At 38.1% G+C, this 16,919-nt stretch overlaps 2 protein-coding genes across 2 annotated transcripts in view; one reads left to right on the top strand and one right to left on the bottom strand.

Annotated features, from left to right (window-relative positions):
- LOC135081694 (uncharacterized) overlaps positions 1–4,852 on the bottom strand; it is a 106,683-nt gene extending 101,831 nt beyond the window's left edge. The window contains exon 1 of the mRNA XM_063976484.1: positions 4,484–4,852. Within this exon, the coding sequence (XP_063832554.1) occupies positions 4,484–4,635 (152 nt within the window). The 5' untranslated portion in view covers positions 4,636–4,852. The remainder of the gene's footprint in view (positions 1–4,483) is intronic.
- Positions 4,853–5,127: 275 nt separating this feature from the next.
- LOC135081826 (chromatin target of PRMT1 protein-like) lies at positions 5,128–10,511 on the top strand. Its single transcript, XM_063976605.1, has 5 exons — positions 5,128–5,541; positions 5,995–6,140; positions 7,589–7,675; positions 8,923–9,041; positions 10,366–10,511. The coding sequence occupies exons 1-5, from the start codon at positions 5,323–5,325 to the stop codon at positions 10,509–10,511; spliced, it is 717 nt and encodes a 238-aa protein (XP_063832675.1). The 5' UTR covers positions 5,128–5,322.
- Positions 10,512–16,919: the final 6,408 nt, after the last annotated feature.

Here is a 16,919-nt window from a genome sequence, read left to right as displayed (position 1 = left end):
GCCCCAAGCAAAGAGCTTAAGAGTGCGGCACATTATCCACAATTAATTCCAACCATGTTTATGTACTTCTGTGTGACCCTAAGGTCACAGTGATAATTGGAAAAATCAGAGTTAAATTACTTTCTTGGACTGAAGGTTTTGATTTATTCCCTTTAACTCCTCGTAAAAGTCGTTCATATTCATACGACAATTTTTATTGAACCACAGAGGTGCACAAAAGGTCGAATTAACAATATGACATGGTGTCATATGACGTCAATAATAAATTATATTTATTTACTTAAATTAAGTAGACAAGACGTAGTCATTGACACTATAATAGGGCACACGGAAAGTTCAGTTAAGAGACCGAAGACTTGTGTGACTTTTGGTATGCAATCTTTTCTCCAACGAATGTAATGGCTTGTATAAATGAGAAAATAACAAATTGTAGTATGTAAACCTACGCGGTTTAATATATATTTAGTAAGTACGGTTTACTAAAGTCACTGTTTTCGTTGTACAGTGAAATTCAATTGCGAAATGCGTTACCATGCAGCGTGCCCAATTTGTTTTAAGCTCAGATAAGCTTTATACTTTTGGTTATTGTGGATCATAAGTATTTGGTATTGGGTGCCATGAGCGCCTCAAGTTGGCGGTTAAAATGCTCTTTGCCTCACGCAAATCATGAATTGTAGTGTTATAACATGAGAAGAGCCAATGCTTTAGGATTTGTAACGTTACGTGACTTGATCTGTATGTTTTTGGTAACCGAGACTCGGTTAGGCCATTTTGTATTTATGGAGTTCACCTTTTACTGTTACTAGTTTGTAAGCCTGTTATTATTTTGTTTATTTATTTTATATAGGTAAGGACCGACTTCATTGTGTTTATTATCCAGACTTGTGTGCTTTTATTACAATAGGGGCATGGGTTATATCTGACCCTGAAGCAAGGATGGGTCCTGAGTTACCCCAGAATGAAGTCGTCCAATAGGTAAGGGCGCGAATGTCGCGACTCTTTCTGTGCGAATCAATTGCCGTCAGAACATTTGCATGAGTCTGTCGGTGTACTATAGGTATGTATAGCAGACAAATACTTATTTTAGTATTCAGTATTTTGTGGTACCCGCCAAGCGTCTATGAATGTATACCTTATTTAAAAGACTATCAGGTCAATAGTTGTAACTTTACTATGCAGAGGCTGCATAAAGGCTTAAGTTTATTTAATTTCTCCAGGCGTTAACTGTTCGGTACCAAAAATTCAGGGCGCATAGCTGCGGCCCCGATTAATTAACATCCTTCAAGATTCTGAAGGTTTAGGGCGATGCCCTTGTATCATCTCGGCAGTAATGAAATAAGCCAAACTGACACGAATCGAGTAATTTTTGCGTAATCTCATGATCTCTGTCTCCACCTTTTACCCATGGCAGGTCTTAAATAGCTTACTTTTGTCATGAAATAAAGCATTTTAATTAGGGTTCCATAACCCTTGAAAATTATGAGGATTTGGGGCGATGCCCTTATGTCCTCCCGGCAACATTACTTTAATTTTGCCGTGCTAAATAGAATTTCAGACCCTTTTATAGTTATGCGGATTTAGGGCGGAGCCCTCATGTCTACTCGGCAACTTTACTTATTTTCGTTTGCCGTGGAATAAGGCGTTTGGGTTCTATAACTCTTCAAAAATTATGAGGATTTAGGACGATGCCCTCATGTCTTTGAACCGCAAATACAAACGAGCGAGGTTGCTTGGCTCGAAATGTAATGATTTGAGTCCGATTCTCCTTGGGTAATCTCCTATCCCAGAGGGATGAGGGATAACATGAGAGTTTAGAGCGATGCCCTAAGATCTCTCGACGTAAATAAAAATGAGCGAGGTTGCTCGGCTCGAAATGTAGTGATTTGAGTCCGGTTCTCTTTGGGTAATCTCCTATCCCAGTGGGATGAGGGATAAACATGAGAGTTTAGAGCGATGCCCTAAAACCTCTCGACGTAAATAAAAATGAGCGAGGTTGCTCGGCTCGAAATGTAATGATTTGAGTCCGGTTCTCTTTGGGTAATCTCCTATCCCAGTGGGATGAGGGATAACATGAGAGTTTAGAGCGATGCCCTAAAACCTCTCGACGTAAATAAAAATGAGCGAGGTTGCTCGGCTCGAAATGTAATGATTTGAGTCCGATTCTCTTTGGGTAATCTCCTATCCCAGTGGGATGAGGGATAACAAGAGGGTTTGGACCAATGCCTTACTAAGACCTCTCGACGTAAATAAAAATGAGCGGCGTTGCCTGGCTCAATATGAGACTCCTTGAGTGTTTGAGTTTTCTCCTATCCCGGTGGGATGAGGGAGAAAAGGTTCTGGCTCCTGGTTTTTCCCTGTTTGCTCCAAGAGAACTTACCCTCGCTACAGGATTATGCTGCTGCGTTTTGGTTACACTGCCATCTAGCTTGCCGAGTAGCCAGTTTGAGTTTTCCACTGTAGGTATTTAGCATAAGGCGAAATCACAGATCGATCTGCGGAGCAGAGTTGCGATCGTATTGCTGCCGAAAAATTTTCCAGACGCCGCTAGCATCAAATAAACTGCGTATCAGGCTGAATAGACGATGTTCATCCTTCACCGTTTATTACACAGACTCACTGTTTATCTACACAGTAACAGCATAGCGTTTTCCTGAAATCATAGTTTAAGAAAACCACAAAGGTATTATTATACCTACGTACCGTATCCTAATAGGACAAACTGCACACTTCACTCTTGGGTTATAAGCCATGCGTTAGACTTCCATAATGGCGGTAGAATAGGTACGTCGGTACGCTACCCTACCTAGTGGAAGTTTTCATACTTTCCCCGGATGCATATTGATAAAGGTAGTTTACCGTTTATTTATTTTGTTGATTTATAAATCAACACAATCCGTCCGATGGAATTCGTATGTCTGAAATGGTATTGGTAAGTTGGTACTTACAGCTTATTGTAGCAAGCAATCACATCTTGCGACTATCACATTACACCACACCATCCTTTGATTTGACCTCTACGCCAACTCTTGCTCCTCTTCTGCACGTGGACATAATATTTCCTCTTTCCTTTTGAAAATAAAGACATCTAACGGAAAACCCTTAGGAACAAACACAGCTAAAAAGGAGTGTTATACCGTTAGGAATGAACATTGCTAAAAAGGAATATTAGTTTTAAAACACATCTAACGAAAACCGTTAGGCACAAACATTGCTAAAAAGGAATGTTAGTTTTAAAACACATCTAACGGAACACGCCGTCAGGTACGAACATTGCTAAGAAGAAAAGTTAGCTTAAAAACATATCTAACGAAAAACCGTTAGAAACAAACATTGCTAAAAAGTAATGTTACTTGTAAAACACGTCTAACGGAATACCGTTAGGTACAAGTATTACTAGAGAAGAAAGATAATTATTTAAAATTACACTGAGTTAGATTGAATGCAATCTACCCCCGAACGGTAACACCGTTGTAAAAATAAATTACACTGCGAAATAAGTAATCACAGTAATTTTTATAAGTTTTCAGCCAGTACATAATAATTTAGAAGTACTTACATTATGATGGTAATATTTTACCTGAATCACGTCACGACTAGTACCTGTGAGATGGGTCGCGAACTAGCGGAGCTAATTCTACGACCGTCTCGAACGGGAACTAAAACACCAATGGCGAGAATATCGAAACCTAGTTTCGAGCTACCGTTGGTGGCGCTAGTGTCGCTAATTGAGGCGTGCTTAGGCGGTGGGGGACCGGAGCGGAAGTCACGTGGGCAGATTATACGTCAAAACTAGTACTCAAACAGGAAAAGACAGACACTACTCTCATTATAAAGGCTTCGAATAACGGTACAGTACTGTTTAATAATAAATTTGTTTGAGTCGATGAATAAAACATTTTTTTTTTTTTTCATTTTCAATGCTATTAGGAGAGAGATGAATTTTGTGAAAACCTATGTTTGTTTATTTATTAGGCGATTATGCCACATAACTAGGTAAGGAATTGGTATTATTATTTAATAATCATTGCATTATCTCACTTTGATATAATGTTTGACACACAAGTTTATAAAATAATTATAGTTTTAAAAATAAAAATGGTACCTACTATAGACAGATAACAGAAAAAACAAGTTTGTCTCCAAAGCTACAGCAAGAAATTAACATACTTAATGGTATGCTTACTATTCACTTCACTCATAACTACATGAAAAATGTTAAATAAGGGTCACTAAGAAAAGTTGAAACAAGTTGCGACATGAGTGAATACAAAGAACCATGTTTTTTCTATTAGCTGTTGTTATTTATTTTATATTAAATTTATCGATTAAGTAGGTACATAAGTGCACTTATTTGTGGTGCTCTAACTACATAATTTAATCCTTGAATTATGAAATTTATTTTCTTATAATATGAAACTGGCTTTTTTTTATTTTAAAACTTTTTGTTTTTTATGGCGGCAAATGTGTGATGGCTGGAACTTACCCATCCTTGTCGAAGGTTTCATAGCAAGCGTCCATATCGAGCAAACAAGATTCGTCGAGTGTCGCGCCGTTAGCAACCTCCGACATTGTTGGTTGGATCGAAATGAGCTGCCGGCAGCCGCGGTGGCTGTTTATAAAGCCCTCCAACTTCATGCTGAACAACTACCTTGTGTACTGTAAGCCCGTAACTAACCTATTTCAGTCCAAAGTTTATCATAGAAACCGAACATGAAATCGATTATTACACAGGAAATAGCTGTTTGTAGCACTTTTATACAAACAAAATATATTAATAACAATGGTTTATTTCAAAATTAATTATTCAGAACGCTGCAAAAATCTAGAAAGTTGCGTAAAGTAAGTTTGTTGCAGAAAAGCGCAAAAGTCAAAATACACCAAAATGTCATTGTCAATGTCATTGTCAGGACGTTTCGTTTTGCTAAAGTAATTTTTTGTTACTTATTTAATTTGCATAATCAACTCAATAAAACTAAAATTTATTTATTAAACAGAAAATAAAACTTTAAAGTGAAATTTATCTTTTTAAATTATTTGCAAAATTAATTAATCTTCTATGTGCTCTGTCTGAAATAGTCTGATTAAAACAGAAAGTGACATTTAAAAACTGCCATAGATAAAAAAAGTGATGCGCGCGCGAGGTTTGCTGAATTTTCTCGTGTCAGCTTTTTATCGAAAAATAACTCTTTCTGTTATTTGAGACGTGCCGGTGTGTTTACTGCGATGGAATTTAGCGTTCCGTGTTCTCTCGAGTCTTGAGTTTGGTTCTGCAAGGTGGTATACGTATCGCACTTTCCCTTCGTCAGTTTAACGCTAAGCGGCATGATGGTTATTGAAAAGGTGCATGGTCTTCAAGCGACCAGCTTGAGCCTCAACGAGAGGTTTACGCTGCTAGCGGCGGCAGCCCCGGACCGTGTGGTCTCGAGGCCGCGGCGGCGCCCGAGCGTCAACTCGTATTTCAACGAGAACAACATGAACCTGAGAAATCAAAACTTTCTGGGGAGCGTTGCCGCCCGGCGTCTTGAATTTGAGGCCAAGAGAGTAAGTGCACTGTTTGCTTTCAAAGATTCTGTACAAATAGTCCTTACCAGTTTACAATGTATAATTTTGACTAATGTTATTGTCCTGTTCTGTTTGGAAGGATTGTTGTTTTATTTATAAGTTAAATTTCATTGATCACAGAATAATATACTGGTCTTTGCAGCTTAGAAATGTTATTTACACAATTTTTGTGCAATCGGTGTAACCTTAAATAGTATACCTACCTAATATTTATTCAAGTGTAGTATTTGAGTTTGCAAACTGTTTTATTTATTTTTCCATAATTAAGCGCAGAATTAAGGACAGGAGGCTTCATTTATATTTATAGCCTAGGCTGAGAGCTTGCTCTTCAATATGGGAGATTTATTTTGTATTTTTTTTTTAAATTGCGCGCTTGCAAACTACTTAAATTACGTTTTCATCTAAAATACAATCTGTTAATGTAATTTTCAGCAAGCACTGAGGCAGCGATTGGGAACATTACGTCGCTTCGGCAGCGAGAGCAGCCTGCCCGGCCTGCGACGCTACAACAGCTACAGCAACCTTAGCCAGGGCAGCTTCAAGCAGAGGCCGTCTTGGAGGCAGAATGGGAATCTGAGGTATCACCAGTTATTCATTTCCGCGGTGGCATAATTTACAAATCGTGCAAAAATTGGAGTTTTTGGTTTTACACTAATACAAAATTTTGTTACCCCAGCCAGTATAGGAGTTAATATTTAATAAGTTCTCATTTTTATCCTATTTATAATAGTCTTTGTCTGGCAATATTAGCATTTATTTCACAGTAAAGATTTTTTTTTATAAGCCGTGTGGTGACGGCAGAGTAGAATACATTTGTCACCAACCCCTACTCTTCCCGCGGGTGTCGTAAGAGGCGACTTAGGGACTACACATCAAACAGAGAATGAGCAGCAGCGCTCTCTGAAAAACATCAATCTTTTAAACTGCGATCTCCAACCCGCCTGCCAAGCGTGGAGATTATGGCAAAACCCTCCACTATAGTGGAGGAGGCTCATAGTCCAGCAGTGGGCTGTAAAGGGCTGTTGATGATGATGATGAAAGATTTTTTAATGGTGTTGATTGGAAGTAGATGGGTATTATTTTAGTTAAATAAAATATGATTGTATATGCATTTGGCTTTGTGGTTAATATTATTATGTTCATAGCGAGAACACTGTTTTATATTGCTTACTGTTCTTGCAATTTTTTACTCATTTTAAATATTTATACATACATATCTATTGTTTGTCACATAAAGCAATCTATATTTTATGTGAAGTACACAGCTAAATTCGTGACTAGCAACTAGGTAAGCGTAACAATAAATTAAATATTTTACTTAAGTATGGCAATAGCATATGAAACTCAACATTTTTATTGCAAAATAACACCTATTGCAATAAAATAAGAAGCCAAAGTGTAGATTGCTGTGCGTACATGCGTTAGACGTCGCGTGCCTCTGGCACTTCGTCGGTCGTGTCGTGATAGGGAATACAGAATACACTAGGCTTATTCATGTTAAATTTAATTATAATTAGTATAATATTTCTTGTAATAATTGAAATGACAAGTTTTCGACTTGAGCAAGAAAGTTATTACTCAAAATAAAATTTGAATGGCTGGTAGCTACTAGTACTAGCCAGTAAACGATACATGCACAAAATGTCCATTATTGTAATGTAGTCTATACTAATATTATAAATGCGAAAGTAACTCTGTCTGTCTTGCTTTCACGCCTAAACCACGAACCGATTTTGATGAAATTTGACAAGGATAGTTTTTGTCCCGGTTTTTGAAACAGGGACGCGCGTGATAAAGTTTTTCTGTGACAAACAAAGTTCAACGCGGGCGAAGCCGCGGGCGGAAAACTAGTAAATAAATATAGCGCCTTTTGGGCATTATATTTGATTGAATAGACTGTGCCTATACGACACAGTGAGTTCGTGTGAGGTTGTATGTGTCGTTATTTGTAAACTACAAGGCTGGCTGTGTTTATCTTTTCTTATTATAGCTGTAATATTTTTATAATAATTTTGTTCAATTCCAGCCGCTCGACGTCTTTCGAAAACCTGTCGCAGGCCTGGCGCGGCTACCGCCGGCGCCGCGGCGTGTGGAGGGCTCGTGGTCGGTTCAGGTACGATTCGTATATCCTATTTCATCATCATCATCATCACCATTTCAGCCAAATGACGTCCACTGCTGGACAAAGGCCTCCCCCAATGTTTTCCATAATGAACGGTCCTGCGCTGCCCGCATCTAGGCATATCCTATTTATCACCACTTTTTAATGGTCGCTAAATAGTAGCGTGGGCAGGCCTCCTACTATATGAACCGACGATTTGGTAAAGGTCGCGGGAAGAGTCTGGATGCGGGTAGCGCAGAACTGTTCAATATGGGAAACTTTGGGGGAGGCCTTTGTCCAGCAGTGGACGTCATTTGGTTGAAACAAACGAAATAGTAACTGCTGGTTTTCTGCCGAAAAAATTATTTTATGTTGGTTAGCCCATTTATCGTGGAAGGCTTTAAGCTATACAACATCACCCTACAGTTAATAGGGGCGGAGCAGTAAAGAAAAATGTTCAGTTTAACCTACAACAATACTTAAAAATTATTTAATAATTATTTAGTAATTACAATGATACTGAAAAGGTATCCACTTAGCATGGTGTAGTAGCATCTCAGTAGATAATGCTACTACGTTGGTCTTCCGCTGGAAGTCGCGGACACAGCTAGTTTCTAATAAATCAGGTTTATAACTTGTTTTCGTAATATTATCATTGGTGTATAATTTTGGTAACTTTCTCATTGGTGTATCATTTTGGTAACTGTCTCATTGGTGTATCATTTTGGTAACTTTATCATTGGTGTATCATTTTGGTAAGATTCTCATTGGTGTATCATTTTGGTAACTTTCTCATTGGTGTATCATTTTGGTAACTTTCTCATTGGTGTATCATTTTGGTAACATTCTCATTGGTGTATCATTTTGGTAACTTTCTTGTTGGTGTATCATTTTAGTAACTTCTCATTGGTGTATCATTTTGGTAACTTTCTCATTGGTGTATCATTTTGGTAACTTTCTCATTGGTGTATCGTTTTGGTAACTTTCTCATTGGTGTATCATTTTAGTAACTTCTCATTGGTGTATCATTTTAGTAACTTCTCATTGGTGTATCATTTTGGTAACTTTCTCATTGGTGTATCATTTTGGTAACTTTCTAATTGGTGTATCATTTTGGTAACTTTCTCATTGGTGTATCATTTTAGTAACTTCTCATTGGTGTATCATTTTAGTAACTTTCTCATTGGTGTATCATTTTGGTAACTTTCTAATTGGTGTATCATTTTGGTAACATTGTCAATGTTTATCGTTGTCTACAGGGGCCGAGGCGGCTTCACGCGCGATGTTTCTCGCTTCGCAGGCGCGGGCGGCGTGGGCACGCGCGGACGGACGCAGCGCGCGCGCGGCGGGGTCACACGTGCCAGGGGCAGGGGACGAGGTAACTCACATTATTTTATTTATTTAAACATTAGAAAGAAAGAAAGACACATTTATTACAATGGACATCACACAAATACAGGCAATTACATAGACATGACAGTGGCACATAATAATGGAAGAAGAAAAAATAAAAACAAGAGTAAACTAAGCAGTGCCACCCACTCACCAACAAGATGCCCACTGCAACGGCACCCCACTCAGCATCCGTGGCCCACGGTGACGAAGGCCACGGCGCTGGTTTCAGTGTGCCCCATGCCGAGTGAGGGTCACGGACCATTGGTAAAATAAATAAAATACTAAGCTGCATAAAATTGTCTAGATAAACATACATAAATAGTAATATTAGTGCACAGATAAATACAAAAGGCGGTAAATCGGTAAGGATGATAAGACTACGTTTATTAAGAATACTAATGAAAAGAATACTAATAAAAAGATAAAACTGTTTGTATAGGACAGTTTGTATAACATTACAGACTAAGTGACAGCGCACACTGAGCGACAATGACTTGTTAATTTCATACAAGCTAATAATGAAACTAGCGGCCGCGTGGATCCCGTTTTACAACCTTAGGGGTTGAATTTTGAAAAATCCCGTCTTATGCCCGTTTTCACCATTAATCGCTAATTTTTAAGTGAGCCTTATTGTTGACAAATAACAGGAATTTTGTTGACATAGGGGTCACTTAAAAATTAAGGATTGATGGTGAAAACGGGCATTAGTGACCTACGTTCTAAAAGGAAACCCCCATGCAAAATTTGAGACTTCTAGCAGTTTTAGTTTCTGAGATTTCGTGATGAGTGAGTGAGTCAGTCAATATGCGTCTGGTCGCCGCGATTGTCGCCCAGTGTACGCTGTCGCTAGACTATAACAGGGGTGGCTGACATGATCCACTGCTTACTGACAAACTACTGTGAACATATACCAATTATATTACATACTTCTTGAAATCTTAAATCTTAAAACAGCCTAAAGCTTCAATACGCGTCCCATAACAGTCCGCGCGACCTGTCATTGGCGGCGATGGCGGCGGCGGCGACAACGATCTGCACGCATTGGTGTGCTTAAATTCAGTACACAATTATGTAGTATTTTTAGGGTTCTTTATTTTATTATGAGGGAAAACATAAAACTGAAAATTATTCTTAGTCAGCATTGACACAATCGACTGGACTAACAGCTGCGATCGACCGGTTGGCCACCATAGTGGCAATTTATGGGACAGTGCTGGGCTGTCCTTCTATAAGCGTTAAAGCAGTAAAAAAATCCACAAAGCAGACAACAACTTTCCGCCATTAAACTTTCACGTTTATATCCACAGCTGGCATACTCAAGAATCAAACCCAGAAGCCGGTTCCCACGCGTGAAGAGTTAGACGAGCAGCTAGACCAGTACATGGCGTGTTCGCGTGCCGCGCTCGACCACGAACTAGACGAATACATGAAGAACGCCATGGAGCTCGAATAACGAGCCAAGGGACAACACTACGCACGCAAAACAAGAGAGCACAGACACGGCAGAAGCATCGAGGGAACAAGAAGTACTTAATACTACCGATAGATGGCGCTATCTTGTAAAAACTGATGGGAGAAGAGACATTGATAAATCAGTCTAAAGCCCGGTCTCCGAGCACGTAGAATTTTGTCCAATGACCCCAAGCTACCCGTCGCACAGTCGCGACAGCAATATAATTACCCGCGAGCGATAAGGATGGGTAGCTTGGGGTCATTATTTGGACAAAATTCTACGTGCTCGGCGACCAGACTATAGCGGGTTCCGTACCCTGCGTTCATTTTGGATAAGGAACGGAACAATTTACGAATCCGTAAAAATAGTTGGCGTTTACCAGGGAAACATCCAAAATAGAGCATACGGCAAAAACATTTGGGAGCACAAGTCTAATCAAGTACCTAATTAAACCAATAGATGGCGCTATCCTGCAAAAATGCTGATCCTAATGTGGAGCATATTCTCGTGATACAAATTTCAGTGTTTCTTGGATCCTCGGTTTATTTCAAATATTATCTAACAGAGACGGAAAAATCGCAAATAAAGACACTCCTATAAAAACAGAAGGCGCTGTATACGGTATTTTTAGTAATTTCTCGAGTTGTTTGGAGCTAAATGACGCCTGTGATATAAAATATGCCATCTTCAACCTCTATTGAGCTATTGTCGTTAAAAATTCTGTGTCGTGGAATCATATCAAAATGTGGTTTTGCTGTGTTAGTGATGTGACAATTTCGAACCACTTCGCACCACTAGTGCTGCGACAAAATTCAAGAAATCACGAAGTTGTGTTATTTTATTAGGCAAGTGAGTAGATTGGTAGTGCTGGTGATGTAAACAATATATCGATAGAGAGTGAGAAATTATTATTTTAAACAATAATTGACTTCGTTTGTGTGTTTGTTGAAATTAAAACATTGTTAATGAAATGACATGTTTTAAAGACCGGCATCAGGGTAAAAGAAAATCGTCTAAGTTATCTTCAGGTCTTCCAAAATACTAAAAATGCTAGACTAATGGTGCCCGCGAATTTGTACGCGTGAAAAACTTTTATCATCTTGCGGCATGAAAATGAAACCTACTGATACTAACACATAACTTGATAAAAAGTACTTTTGCTTGAAATTAAGCTGAATAATTGGTAACAAAAATATTGTTTGCATCACCCAACACCAACACTATTTGTAGACTAAGGACTACTGTGTATAGTGATTGAAAGTATATTTTCGCTACAAGTGTTAGTTTAAGTACCTTAATAAAAACACTATGTAGTCATTCAGTGTACCTTACTATTATATTGCTATAAGAATCTTGAGGATAGTTTTTAAGGTTTGACCGGTAACATACAGCCTTAATCAGAGATGTAAGAGTAGGCGCACACCGTTGATTTTGTATCGGCCGATAGTTTAGTCGGGCAGTTGATCAGTATGGGCATGAATGGGAGTGCGCACACTACGCCGATTCGATTTGGCCGATTTTTCATACAAATTTATATCGGGCACAACTATCGGCCAACTAAAAATCAACGGTGTGCGCCTACTCTAATGGTTTAACTTAACTAACACGAACATTTTCAGTTTTATCATTGACTTTCAAAGATATTTGTCAGTGAGTTGTATTGAGTCTAACTGAAAGTGGTTGTGAGTTACGCAATGTGGGCTACCGTATTTGCGCTCAGTTGGCGCCACTAACCAGTAGGGTTCTGTCACTCGACTTTGGCGGCAACTGGTGAAAGCTTAAACTAGAAAGTCTATCGCGTTATCATTGACCAATTGGCGCCACTATCGAGTAAGAGTAGGCGCACACCGTTGATTTTTGGTTGGATAGTTTAGTCGGGCAGTTGATCAGTATGGGCATGTATGGGAGTGCGCACACTACGCCGATTCGATTTGGCCAATTCTTCATACAATTTAAAATCGGGCACAACTATCGGCCAACTATAAATCAACGGTGTGCGCCTACTCTAAAAGTCCAGTCACTTTGGCGCCAAGTGGTGATCACGAATATGGTAGCCCTTACTTGGGGTCATTTGTCTAGACATGTTTTGTAGTGATGGGACACTTGGGTTTTTGAAAATCCCGCATTTGGTTTAATGTCGAGCTCACTAGTCTTATGGTTAAATAAATTATAAGAGATATGTATTAGTTTATTCACGACATTTAACACATCGTCCTAAATATGACCATAGATAGATAAGACTCGTTTGTAATTATATATTTTGACGTAAATCTTTCTATTTTCGTATCAATTAAAAAGTTCATATAAATATGTTTCTATTTTTTTAGGTTAGTGAACAGAATTTCCTAGATTCATATTAGTTATTAATAATTTGAAAGGTATGCCCATTAACTGTCTAGATTGTAAATTGAATTTTACAGTAAATTGCTCTCAACTTGCGCTATATGCGCCCAGTTGGCGCCACTGGTAACTAAATTAATATGCCAACTAAAAAATTGACAAAAAGCAATTAGTCCCAAACGACATAATATAACCTTCATAATACTTTTTACAGCTTTTAAAATTTCATGCCTAATTTTCAACAAAACAATTTTATGGTGGAAAACTAAAGTAAAAGAGCTTAATCATATTATAAACTAGCTTTCCGCCTGCGGCTTCGCCCGCGTGGAATTTTGTCTGTCACAGAAAAACTTTATGGCGCGCGTCCCTGTTTCAAAAACCGGGACTCAAACTATCTCTATGTCTTTCATCAATATCGGTTCAGTGGTCTAGGCGTGAAGCCAAGGCAGACAGATCACAGACAGACAGAGTTACTTTCGCATTTATAATATTAGTACAGATAAACTACTCCTTGCTTGATATTTTTTTTTATATTTTAGATTAAAAATTCCAAATAATCTAGGAATAAGAAAAATGACAATATGGGCATGACCTATCATTTTTTCCGCCATTGATCATGTTGTTTAAGCCTGCGACCTTTTGTATGAAATTGTTAGTCTTTTTAGTGTATGAGACATTTTAAATTAATTTGTAATGTAAAGCATCATTTGTTTGTTATTTTTTATTATTAAGTATGCATAAAATTAACACACATTAATATTTTTGCACAATGTATTTTTGTAAAACGAAGTTCCAGACATTCAGGCATAATAATAAGCAAGCCAAGCAAAAATTAAAAAAAGTCAATCGCTGCTAGCTCATGAATATAAACTCGCGTCAATATAAATAAAGGCCAATATAAAAAATACCTAATTTTCAATGTTCCTAGTCACCTGTATAAAATAATAACTGAAACAGTGAAAATTAAGTTTCTATAAACACTGACACTATTATGTAGTTGCCTTGAGCTGTTTTGCATCAAAAACAAGTATGCTAAACTATTGAATCTGTAAATTTTCAATATATTGCTTTTTTTGACGCGAATATCAGTGGGCTAAGTCCTTATCGCGTTTATAACATTTCGAAAGGGATCACTTAACCCCGGTCGCCGAGCTCGTACAATTTCGTCCAATGACCCCAAGCTATCCATCCTTATAGCTCGCACGTAATTATGTTGCTGTCGCGCTCGCACACTCACTGCGGGCGCCCGTCGCACAGTCGCGACAGCAATATAATTACGCTCGAGCAATAAGGATGGGTAGCTTGGGGTCATTGGCCAAAATTCTACGTGCTCGGCGACCGGACTATACCAATTAGTATTAAGTCCGTGTCTTATTCGACTAATAAGATAGTTTTCTTTTACAGTGTGTACTTTAGTTTTCTCAACCAGAAAACGACGTTTGTGTTATTATTTTAAGTAAATTTTAGAGCTTCACAAAGATGGCAGCACTCAAAATGGCCGATTTATCGACCGCTGTGTATAAAATATACCACATTTGCTGTGATTGTCGTAACTCATTTTACAGAGAAACAACACATAGTTTATTCAAAAATATGTTGCTGTATGTTTTTTGCTGTCCACTAGATCTAAGAAACATAGACCTAGAAGTCTAATGCTCGTTATCACCATCGATCCCTATTTTTTAAGTGACTCCTATGGTAACACATAACAGGAAAGTTTTCATAGGGGTCACATGAAAATTAGGGATTGATGTGAAATAAATAAATAAAACGGCCATTAGTCTTTCAGTGATGGACAAGCCAAAGTGTGAAAACTCGATGAAGGCAGTCTTTTCTGTCACTTTAAGTTTGTTTATTAACTGTCAAAATCTTTGAGGATCGGTAGCTTTGATCTTGTTAGGGCACCTAAAACGGTGAAGATACGTACTATGGCACTCAAATTAATGGTCCATCCCATAACACAGGGCTATGGCATTTCGTATATGTCTTTTATCTTATTATATCATACGATATATACTGTTTTACATTTTTTTTTATTTAAATTGAATGTCAATTAATTTTGACAGTGTAACTTTTGCGTATTTAATAATTCAAACTTAATGTCTTTACTGTATGTGCTTCCTTTTAGATGTGGCCAAGTTTGAGTGACATTATATTTAATTTTTGGCCTATATTATAAGCTGTCTAGATTATAGCCTCATCGTGAATGCTCTAAGTCTAAACCTTCAGTTATAAGTTCGTGTAAGTTAACTCTTTTTGTTTGATACTTGACGGAAGTGTAAATAAATAGCGGTAAGCGAGAAAGTTGATTGTTTACAATAAAAGCGAATGACGGCGATTTGAAGTTTCATTTTAACAAGGTTATTCCTGTAATTTACAGTCGTAGCACAGTAAGCTCAACATTTTTGTTGAAAAGTAGCCCCCATAGAGATATAGACAGATGCCAATGCGCTAAGATCAATACTCAGTGTCGCATTAGAAATTCACACACAATAAAATCAAATTAAGTGCTCATTATCCACTGCGTTATCAGTACTCAACGTTTGAATAATCTTTAGTACTACCACAGAATAATAATAAGTACTACGTACAGAAGTTTTACTTCGCGAAGGTATTTAAAAAAATGTATGCTCAATGTCATTAACAATATGGTGTAATTTAGCCTGTCTCAAGAGTCAAGCACCATTTTGTTGACAAACGTCAGTGATCGGCACTGCGCCGAAGCTATAGGGCTGACTTCGGTAAAATGATGTGACGTGAGGTGCCAACTGCGGAAAATGGAGGAGGAAATACATGATTTAGCATGAATTATCATGAATAATATTAACTACTTATTTACCTCTCAGTGTCTTGAGGCAACTTAAAAAAGTACATTCTGTGTTTTCATTATTATTTAGGCAGTTAAATACTGCATAGTATTTAGTACACCATTTTCTTTATTTTCTTCCATCATACACAAGAATACGCGTGCGTGAGTCAATGTTCGCTCGTATGTGAGGCCTTGTCGAATAGTATCCTGTAGGTGGGCCATCGTGCGTGTTTTGTTTTCGATGTAAACTCGCGGAGATGAACAGGACTGGTACTACGCAAGCAATGTAAACTGTTCACATTGACATTATGACGTCGCTGCTGTCATCATTGCTGTCACGAGCAATGTGTTCTGTTTTGGGCATATTGCTGCGACACCGGCCCCGCCCCCTTGTCACATCTCCCTTTAGTTTCTGTGATCTGTGTTTATGATACTAGCGTTTGGTTTGGTGTGCTGATATGTTATCTTATCGTACATCTTAACGAGAAACAAGAACTGATTTTGATAATCATTATCTGCTTGTCTTTAAGTTTCAACGTTTTGTTTTAATGTTGTGATGAGGACCTCCTACGGTTTGTTATTTCGTTAAATTGATTTTTGAACTTTATTTGTTTGGATTTAAGAGAGAAACCATGTTTCAGTGGATGTACAGTCGATCACAAAACTCGAATTTGGATGTGCATTGTACATATTAAAAACAATAAGGGGAAGTGAATTGCTGATGGGATTTCTAAACCGCTCGGTTAAAATTCATGTCTCTTCCTACTTGACTACTATCATCATAGCGCGCATAGGTACTTTACGAAAATACATAACCCTCCATGGCGCAGACGGGTAAAAAGTCAATTTACTTAATAAAGCACTTCGTAATTTTGTGGCTCACTGTCCTCGTATAATCTCCAAAATGTTGCGCATACGGTCAGTGATGGCTCGTATTCGTATCGGACCGCCCGCGGAACGATTTACCGACCGCTGCGAGGGCGGCCGAGGAACAAAAGCCAATAACCGGTCTTTTCCAAAAAAATGTGAGGTTCACATCAATTTGTCTGTCGCCTGCAATATTATTGCTACTTATCCAAAATCAAATATTATATTGCTTAAGTCCACTCTACCAATTTTACATGATACAAAACTATTACACCTAGGTATTGCTAAGGTACAAACTATCAAGTTTAGGTAAATGTCATCAGAAAGAAAAGTTTAAAACTCTTTAAAACTGCATCTTTTTTCGACCTTTGGCATATTAGGGAAATGGAGAA

The sequence above is a fragment of the Ostrinia nubilalis genome, chromosome 20 (assembly GCF_963855985.1).
Source record: "Ostrinia nubilalis chromosome 20, ilOstNubi1.1, whole genome shotgun sequence".
Lineage (NCBI taxonomy): Eukaryota > Metazoa > Arthropoda > Insecta > Lepidoptera > Crambidae > Ostrinia > Ostrinia nubilalis.
Note: the sequence above shows the minus strand (reverse complement) of the source record. Positions and strands in the feature narration are given on the sequence as shown.

Excerpts from the sequence above, each read along its gene's own strand:
- LOC135081826 (XM_063976605.1), top strand. The coding sequence starts at position 5,323 with ATGATGGTTATTGAAAAGGTGCATGGTCTTCAAGCGACCAGCTTGAGC. Across the intron at positions 5,542-5,994 it reads TTGAATTTGAGGCCAAGAGA|CAAGCACTGAGGCAGCGATT; the intron begins GTAAGTGCACTG and ends TGTAATTTTCAG. Across the intron at positions 6,141-7,588 it reads AGGCAGAATGGGAATCTGAG|CCGCTCGACGTCTTTCGAAA; the intron begins GTATCACCAGTT and ends GTTCAATTCCAG.